Raw genomic sequence first — 9,627 nt, 5'->3', positions numbered from 1 at the left:
CCTGCTGTTGACCATCGTCTTCTCGTGACTAAACAGCTGATGTACATTTCATGAAAAGTTTACTATCTATAAGTCAAAGTATGATGGTGCCACTACACTTAACTTCCCATGGTGGTTAAAATAATAATGACGAGTGAAACAAAGCAAGAACGTTTAAAGTCACATTCACTTTATTGATCTGAAAGACATGTTGACAGCAGTCAAATGAATAAACCAAGAAATATCCTATGAAATCAAACTGAAGTGTTTGTTGTGTTCTTGGGCAGTTAACGAAAAAAACTGTTCACAACAATATTCTCATAAGCTTGAAATAGTTTGTGTGTTTGATTCAGATGCAACATTTCAGCATTAAATGAAACAGTCGGTCATGCGGCCTCAGAGAGAACGAGGGCGACGGTGGTTCCCTCTTTTTTGAAAGCGTCACTGTTATCGTCAATATCTGGACATGGAGCCAGCTGTAGCATCAACAGAGTTTAGTTCCTTGTCCTCAGCAAAATAAAATCTGACTGCAGAGCCTCATTGTCACTTTCAAACTCCAGGAATAAAAATAATTAAAACAAAAAAAAAAAAGCTGGCACAGCAGAATCACTCCATTTTCTCCTGGTCGGTCGGCGGCAGGTCGTGGGAGTAGCAGCATCTCTCTCCATGTGAACATGTTCCCTGAATAACAAAAAGAGTGGAACATTAATATGAATGATATATTGAAATTTATTAAAATACCTCAATCAGCCACAGGAGCATTCTTGACCGAGAACCAACAGCGAGTGGCGACCGGCTAACGCAGCTAATGGACGTAGGCTAATTCCCCCCCCATCTGTCCGATGTTCCTATTCCTGTCGAGGACTCGAGGACTTTAACATGTGTTCAGAGTTAAAGTCGTGAAGAAACGTTACAGCTGAAACATTGAAGCTAAAGTGAACGAGCTGCGAGGACCAAAAGGTTCCAGGATAAAGTCGAGGCTCTTCACCTGGAGGACTCCTGAACACAAACCAGTTGAGTTGTGTGGTGGAACCTGAACGTCTGTTACTTCCTCGTGAGGAAGACGTAGCTCCTGGCCGATGACAGGAGACATACCTCAGGGAGTTCAGTGTCCGTCAAAGACCTTTGACCTCTGACTCTAACTTCAAACTAATCAGGAGGCGAATGTGGAAAGTCTGTGTTATCGTTCCTCACGTCTCCAGAGGTTTCAGCCTAAAACTGAACCAGCTGCATCATGAAAAGTCTTTAAAACTCTGGAGTGTGAAGCCACACAAGTGTAAAATGGCGAGTGTGCAGTTAGCTGTTAATCGTTGAATCCTATCACTCTTTCTTCTGCTGTTAACCGGCTCATGTTGATCAGCTGCAGACTCACGGACCTGTCGGAACCTCTTGCAGGGGCGGTTTTTCAACTGAGAAGAATCTGTGATCTGGTTCTTCCTCTTGTTCTGGTGCTTCTCTCTCTTTTCCTTCAGGCTGGTGGAGACGCCGCCGCTGGAGGAGAGAACACAAGAGGTGAGAGACGGACGGAGGAAAGATGAAAAGATGGAGGAAGGAAGTAGAGAAGGAGGAGGACGACATTGAGACGCAAGGTGCAACGAGTAAAACAAAATCAAGATTCTTTCCTGTATTTTAACATTTCATAATAATTTGGGGCTTCACCAAAAACAGAATGAATTCAAACCAGTGTTACAGCAGCAAACGTCCAATTTAACTCATTAAATAATATATTGTTCCCTCCTCAGAGATATGACTGCTTGTGTGTGTGTGTGTGTGTGTGTGTGTGTGTGTGTCTGTGTGTGTTTACTTGGCTTTGGCCCGAGCTTTAGGTCCCCAAAACGCCTGAGGATTCTCCTGGAACCTCGTCAGGTGGCGTTTACGGGACTGGGGGTTGGCGTCTTCCCTCACAGTGAAACAGGCCTCGAGACTACGTGCACACAGACACACAACAGAAATATGTCACAGGTAAGTTCTCACTGTGTCACACCTGCAAAGACTCGTCACCGGCACCAGATGGCAGCGTTTGTATCCGGGATGTTTTGGCTTCATTTTCGTTCAGTGGGAGAAGTGGAGACGATTCGTCTTTATATCAAATCTGTGGTTTGTCTCATTGTGTTTTTATAAAACCATCACATCAACCATCAGAAACCCAGCAAACATTCTGACCCTGAAAATCAACACAAAACAACAACCACCTGTTGTCAGGAGCTGAACTCAGCTGTGGTCTCACCTGGGCTCAGTGGAGAGGATCTTAAAGGCCGGGCTGGTCTCAGACAGCTTCTCCCTCTTCACAGGGTTCAACTTCTCCTGTGGTGGACGACCAAGCAAACATACGTGTTCCAGTTCAGACTCTCACATGTGACTCTGAAAAGACTGCTTCTCCAAACAAAGGTTATTTACTTACCCAGCATCTCATGATGTCCCAGATGGCTGCAGGGGGGGCGTTGGTCTTGATGGCGTTCTTACAGGCGTGAGAGAGGGAGGCCCGGTGACCGGCGTGAAGAAGAGCAGACCTGCAGAGAGAGAGAGAGAGAGAGAGAAAGCGAGGGAGGATCAGCTGATGTATGGAGGCAGGGAACATCTGACAGGTCAAGTTTAAAAACCGGTCACAGGAAGTTGGGTTAGCGTGAGTCTTGTTTCTTGAATTCTCAGAGGTCAAGAAACCAGGAGAAAAACGCTAATGATGAGCAGCAAGACACCAAGATGTTTCCCAGAGCCAAGGGTGACTTTAGATGATTATTGTTATATCCCGACATCACTCGTTCAAATGTAGAAAATGCAATTAATTGTGTGTTTACCAGAACTGGAGCAGCGGCGGCGTGTTGCAGTGTATCGTGCTGCTCAGACTGTCCACTGTGTAATACAGAGGAACGTCTTCCAGCTCCTGAAACAAAGAGGACATCACAGGTGGTGAAGACAGGAAGCTCGTGGTCTGAAGTCACCTGATGCGACTCCACAGGATAACACCAGAGAGAGGAAATGGAGTTCACCTCCGTCACCATGCTCAGCATCCCCTCGATGCGTTTAGACGTCCCGAACCGGGACGGATTCCCAGACACGGCGGACAGAACCCTCTGGACAAACGGCACGTCGTGGATGGGCTCCACCCAGAGAGGACCCCCCATCTGCAGAGGGGACAAACACAACTCCAGCTCACGTGTGTGTTTTCATACGACACACAAGCAACTACGCACAAGCACTGAGGTTCAGACACAATTCCAAGTTAAACAGGAACTCCAAGAGGAAATAATTAATGTAAACCTTATATTTACCTGTAGCATAGTTAGTAATAGATTACATGAGTCGGATATCAGTGAGTGTCAGTGTGTGTTACTCTGTGTGTGTGTGTTACTGTGTGTGTTACCTGATGTCTCTGTCCACAGTGCTCACACTCTGGTCCCACAGGTGGTCCGGTAGCAGCAGAATACTTCATACTGAAAACACATGGTATACAACTTTACTACACACAAACACACAAAAAACATCCTGATCTGTCACAACCATATAAATATTTTATAAAAACAAAACAAACCAAAGAATGTAAATGAGGATGAACAATGTGTCTCCACTTCCTCCCACTGAACAATGTGAAACTACTTTCACCTTTTAGTTTGTCCACGTCCCATCTGCTAACATGGAGGAGGTGGGGTTTATGACCAATACACCAGCCAGCCACCAGGGGGGCAAGTGAGGCACTCTGGCTTCACTTGTGGGAGCTGTCATGTTATATTCAGTAACAACTTTATTCATCTGTTGCTCAGCTGAAGTTTCTTTTTCCGAGTCTTTTAATTTATTTCTGCCACCAAATTTGTTTTTCCGTAACGTTTTGGATCTTAAATCGTCCGTCAGTGAAAATAAGACCCAGTTGTTGAGTGAGTATTTTCTTACTGTTTCCCATTCATCATTCTCTTGCCCATTCTCTGTAAGTGGAAAGAGCCACAGCCGACACAGTTGTAGGCCAGAGCCTGTTTACTGCAAAACAACATGAAGACGAGAGAGAGAGAGTTTCACCTTAAATCAATCAATAGGTTATTTATCCATAAGAGCAGTAATAACAGACAGGGATCATACGTATGCACAGAGAATCCATTATCAGTACAAACAAAAGAGTGTGTGTGTGTGTGTGTGTGTGTGTGTGTGTGTGTGAGTGTGTGTGTGTGTGTACCTGGCTGAGTTCTTCACTGTGCACTGGCCCGTGAAGACACGCACAAAGACTCTGATGTAGAAATCGACGCTGACCGACAGCAGGGGCTGGATGTATCGCTGGTACACCCCCGCCCTCTGGTCCAAACTGTGGAGGATGATACGCAGAGCCTGCACGGACACACACACACAGACACACACACTTAATTCAGCTGCAGCCATCCGTTACACTTTCATCTGGAAATTTCTTTGCTGTACTTTTGTTAGAGGCGGGTTCACAGAGCTTCTAACTGATTTCGAACCATCGATCTGGACCATGTGACCTCAGTTAATCAAACATGTTCTAATGCTGCTGCTTCACAATAAAAGCACAGGGGGGCTTTTACTGTGAAGGAGTAACAGTAAACGCACTGTATCCTTCATCATTGATATTGATCAGTTTGAAGGACACAGACACACACACACACACACACACACACACACACACACAACCAACATGTAGCATCAGGTCGGTATCAATGACAACACTGTTTGTGTTGCTCAGACTTGTACACATAGACTTAAAGTCGTACACACGAGGACTTGTCTGTGCGTGCTCGTAACTTTTGACATTTCCGTGTGTGTCCTCACCATCTCATGACAGTATTTGGCTTTGATGGAGACTGAGCCGTACTTGCTGTAGCAGGTCTCTCCACTGTTTCCAGCCATCACGGCCATGTCGGTACATGTTATACACAACAGACCTGAACACACAGAGAGAGAGAGAGACAGAGAGAGAGAGAGAGAGACAGAGAGAGAGAGAGAGAGAGAGAGAACAAAGAGGATAAAAGGGAATATTTAAAAAAAACATCCTTTAATTGGCCAAACATCACAGTAACTCTACTTGTTTGTTTAAATCCTGCAGCTCCACAACATCATTGCAACAGATGATTGACAGATGATTGACAGATTGAACTCCTCACCTCCTTCACTGACGGCCTGTACGGCGGCATCCAGGAAGGGGGCGGGGCTTCCATACGGATCCAGGTCTATGACGTCATAACGCTCCTTCTTCCCCCGCATCTCGTACATCAGCATACTGGAAGAAAAAATAAGTAATGTCAATGATGAAAACAAAAAGTGATTCACATCTGAGAGAAATATGAGTTAACAATACAGATGCAGGTAGAAATGGAGCAGAGAAGAATAAAGGAAGGATGTGAGCAGAAAGAAGACGAGTGAAAGAGAAGAAGAAAGAGGACATGACAGAAAGAAAAGGGACAAGAGCTCATAAAAGAAAGAAAGAAAAGATCAGAGCCGGAGCCGAGGAATGAAGAGAACAAGAGGTCAAAGGTGGCGACTGGAGATGAATGAAGATGAGAGAGACACCGGAAAAATACAAGAGGAGAAACAAACACACGGCAGATCAGTGAAGCAGATAAATAACAGCGGCCGGGTGATGAGCTGTCAGACCTGGCGTCCCGGCAGCTGGCCTGGAGCAGGTGGTTCACTCCATTGTACTCGGAGTTCCTGGCGATCAGACCCGCGGCCTTGGCTGAGAAGTCGTTGGCGGTGATGCTCCTCAGGCCCGGGACTTCCAGAGCGAAACGCACAGAGCGTAAACCCGACGCCGCCAGCCCCTCAAGGACCCGGAGACCCCGCTGAAACCAGAGGAACAACACTTCACCACCTTATAGCTGCTGCTTTCTTTCAGAGTTTTGTTTCATGACCGTCGTCACAGAACTGAAATCAGCCTCAGGAAAATCTCGATTATGAAACCCGTCCTTCCTACCTCACATTTCTCCCCCGCTGTTGCAGTTTCCTCCGGCTCCTCTGTTCTGTTCTTCTCCTCCTTCACCGGAGCGTCTGCCTCGGTCGTCTCCTCTGACAGGGAGACCACCACCCTCTCCTTCTCTCCAGGCACCACCACCTTGATGCCGCGCTGAGCCAGCAGTTCTCTGGCAAACTCTGTGATCACAGCACATCTGCAGAGGGAGGGGGATTAGAGCTCACTCAATAATCATTTGTGTGAATGATGAAGTGACTGAGAGGAACACACAACACTGATCCTGTAATTCAAATGAGGGGAGGCTGGATCAGTAAAGTAGAATATGGCTGAAGAATGACAAATATGACGTGAGACTAAATAAAAGTGTCTCAGTGCTAAAGTTGTATGAGCTCTGTCTGGGCCAATGTCTCATCCTTCCTTTGGGTTTTATAGAAATCTGTTGGTAGCTTTTGTTTATCCTGCAAAAAACAAACAAACAGACAGACGGGACAACAACAAAACCGTTCTGGTGGAGTTACTCATCAACCTCAGCAGACGTTTAACTCTCAGATTTAACAACCTCCCGGATCCTCAGCAGACATAATGCTGACAGTCCAGTCGTGTTTAATTGTATAATAGCCTGCCGAGTCCTGATTCACTTTATATTACAATCTGAGGGGAGTTGTGTCTGTGCTGTAAAATAATTAGGAGTCTGTAGAGCAGAGGCTGAAGCAGCCGGAGGTTTACACTCACGTCAGATCTCTGTTAAACTCCTGGACCGGGTTGTAAAACACTTCATTTGCACTGGGAAACAAGATGGACGCCTTGCCCTCCTTGACCACCGTCTCCCCTGGTAGAAGACCCACGGGAGGCGGAGTCTCCGCGTCGGGTGACGTGTCTGTTAGGGTCAGAACATCAGCTGTGGGTCCAGTAGATGCAGGCGGGGGGTTATTACTGGTAACCCCTGGGTCTTGTCGGGTTTTCAGGGGCTCCATAGATTTCAGTCCCCTGCTGAGAGCAGCAGCAGCCCTGCTGATCCTCCACTGAGACGCGTGTCGAGCAGCAGAGGTGAGACGATGCTGCAGGTGACTGGACACGATGAAGGGGAAGAGCCGAGCTGACCTCTCCAGCATAAAGGGACAAGCCTGGAAAAGTGAAACGCATGAATGCTCGTTAAATGTGAGTGCAGATCCGGATCAGGGGGCAAGTCCAGGAATATTTCCCTTTCTTTAACATTCTGAGATTTTGTTATGTTTTACAGTTTTCCTGAAAATATTTCATGGATGTCTGAGTGTTTAAAAATCAAGCTGGATTGTATTAAAGAAAGGAAGAGATATGAACTCTGAGTGCTGTTCTAGTGTTCAGGATGTATTTTCTTCAAATAGGCAACAAATGATCAATATATTAAATAGCTTATGATGATCATTTTTATTTATAAAGCCCTTTAAAAATAAAACAACAAATTGAATCTCCTTATTTTGTAAGATAACAGCAGATTCATCAACAGCACCATTCACTAAATGTTTTTAAGACACTTTCCAGATCAAATGTTGCCAAGAGGAAAAAGTGCACACTTCAATATTTGGATTGATTGATTATTAATTGTGCTGCTGGTCACATCTCCCTTAACGTGGTTAAAAGTAAAATGGTTGACACGTCATTTAAAGGTCTCCCTCGCTGCTGGGGTCAGCTGACAGGAGCCTGTAGACATGGAGGTGCGTTAGATTGATGTGGTGGATGGTGTCACTCATTCAGGCTATTAATATGGGCCTGTTCTCATTCTCTCTCTCTCCCCTGGGCTCCTCACCTTCAGGGTTGGTTTGATTGGACATGTTGGCATCTTACAACACACACACCTACACTCACTATCCCATATTTTGTTGTTTCTTTATCTGCCATTAACTAGTCAGTTGGCACTGTACCCTGGTATGATGTGTATCTGAGAAACATGTTACCCTCAACATGTAAACATAAAAGCTTTACGAGTTATTCTAACAGAACAAAGTTAAACGTATATTCACCCAAGTTATAAGCCTCCAGAAAGTTTAGTGTTGAGTTGTTGCTGAGAGGATCTTTGTGTCACTTCAGAATGAGCCCCTAGCCTCGTTAGCTTAGCATCGTTCACGTACGTTTTGGAGAAAACTGCACTGGAGCTAAATAATCACATTAAACCCCGTGTTGAGTAAATCCAACTTTAACTGTTGACAATGAGATAAAACTGGATTCAACATCTGGGGCTGCTGCACACATCACCACCAGAGGAGCTATTAGCATGCTAGCTAGCTAAGGCTAAGCAGGCGGCGTTTGGAGGTTTTTACCTGGGACACCCGAGCCGGGAGGAGACGCTGCTCTTGGGGTCTAATTGTGTTTCTTGTCAAAGTGAAATAAACTGTGGAACAGTGTGTGTGCGTGTGTCCTCGCTGCGGCAACACAAACTTCACCCGTCCACTCACGCTGTCAAGAGGCGGCGGCCATGTTTCCAGCTGCGGATCTACGGAAGCCTGCGAGGTGGGAAACCGCGAAGGGGGGCGGTGTAATGTAAGGACATGATGGAGGAGGAGGGGGGGGGGGGGGGGCTGTTCACCCTGCATGGCCTACTTTACTCCCACTGCACATGTGACGAGACTGGAAAACACATCAGGCCTCTCATGAATAATCTAATTTAATCTCGCAGAGCCCGCAGCTGCTAATGCATCGTAACGAGCAGGATAGACATAGAGTGAGGGTCCGCCGAGATCCACCGAGATCTGCCGAGATCCGCCGAACCTCCGAGGAGGAGGAGACCGGTCCACCTCCGAAGAGGAGATCCGATGGATGCGGGTCAGGAGGGGAGATCCAGGCTGTGAGAGCCGGAGAGAGAGAGGCTGTCAAACACACATATATACAATACACATATACAATACACCATTGTGTGTATAGAGAGAGTTAATGTCATTTTTTAATTTAAATGACATGCAAAATTATATTTAGGCTTTAGATAGTCACCATATGTTATAATCGTATTACCTTGGAAGCATTTGACGGCATTAAAATACAGCAAAAAATACTACCCTATATGTTCTACTGTGTAATTCTGCACATTACCTGTGTTACATATAACTATTATCATCTTATATTATCCACATATATACCTCTCATTGCGATTTTACACCCTACACACACATATATATACACACATGCATACCTTTCTATATTGTGTGTTTTTCATATACCATACACAGACACACACATATATAGCACTTTATACTCAATATTTGTGTATACCATATATAGCAGCCTAATATACATATGTAGACATCTATAGTCTATCTCAATATTTATCTATATTTTTATATTTCCCTACACGTAAGAACTGCATTTGACTTGTTATTACTCACTGAGGCCTGTGTTTGACTCTTGCTGCTGTAATATTGCAAATTGCCCCATTGTGGAACTAATAAAGGATTATCTTATCTTATCTTATCTTAATATCACCTAAGTATAGTTTACATGCTTGTGTGATCATCCTGTGCCACTGCACTTTACTGAAGTCTATTTTCAATGAAAACAACATTTCTGTTTATGTTATGTACATACTGTATGTCTTATCTTTTTCTTAATTCATCCCTGTAAAACTTTATTTATTTTATTATTATATTGAAGAAGGCTGGATCCACTCAAACGAGAGTGGCAAAATGGCCTGACCCCGGCACTGTATCACGAAGGTTTCTCGAGGCTCAGTCTGTGTTATTTTGTGAGCAGAATTTATTGTTCACAACTGA

The 9,627-nt window shown here is 45.0% G+C and overlaps 1 protein-coding gene across 2 annotated transcripts; it reads right to left on the bottom strand.

The window, feature by feature from the left end:
* Positions 1–148: 148 nt before the first annotated feature.
* Positions 149–8,357, bottom strand: trmt1 (tRNA methyltransferase 1). Of its 2 annotated transcripts, none has more exons than XM_062388284.1 (16): positions 8,185–8,357; positions 6,620–7,011; positions 5,891–6,083; positions 5,572–5,759; positions 5,082–5,197; positions 4,750–4,862; positions 4,142–4,290; positions 3,865–3,948; positions 3,341–3,410; positions 2,967–3,101; positions 2,775–2,860; positions 2,381–2,489; positions 2,207–2,283; positions 1,784–1,903; positions 1,356–1,470; positions 149–660 (listed from the first exon to the last, which is right to left on the bottom strand). In XM_062388284.1, exons 2-16 carry the CDS (start codon positions 6,997–6,999, stop codon positions 586–588), a joined length of 2,010 nt encoding a protein of 669 aa, XP_062244268.1. In that variant the 5' UTR covers positions 7,000–7,011; positions 8,185–8,357; the 3' UTR covers positions 149–585. The 2 variants fall into 2 exon arrangements, with proteins under 2 accessions (XP_062244268.1, XP_062244269.1); XM_062388285.1 differs by having other exon boundaries at positions 8,320–8,357.
* Between the last annotated feature and the right edge of the window lie 1,270 nt (positions 8,358–9,627).

Source organism: Platichthys flesus, chromosome 5, assembly GCF_949316205.1.
Source record: "Platichthys flesus chromosome 5, fPlaFle2.1, whole genome shotgun sequence".
Taxonomy (NCBI): Eukaryota; Metazoa; Chordata; class Actinopteri; order Pleuronectiformes; family Pleuronectidae; genus Platichthys; species Platichthys flesus.
Note: the sequence above shows the minus strand (reverse complement) of the source record. Positions and strands in the feature narration are given on the sequence as shown.

Bases quoted from the DNA above. Each gene is read 5' to 3' on its own strand.
- trmt1 (XM_062388284.1), bottom strand. From the start codon at position 6,999: ATGCTGGAGAGGTCAGCTCGGCTCTTCCCCTTCATCGTGTCCAGTCAC. The intron at 3,102-3,340 runs GTAACACACACA...TCCCCTCTGCAG, and splicing joins ACTGTGGACAGAGACATCAG to ATGGGGGGTCCTCTCTGGGT. The intron at 2,490-2,774 runs GTAAACACACAA...CTCTCTCTGCAG, and splicing joins CCGCCGCTGCTCCAGTTCTG to GTCTGCTCTTCTTCACGCCG.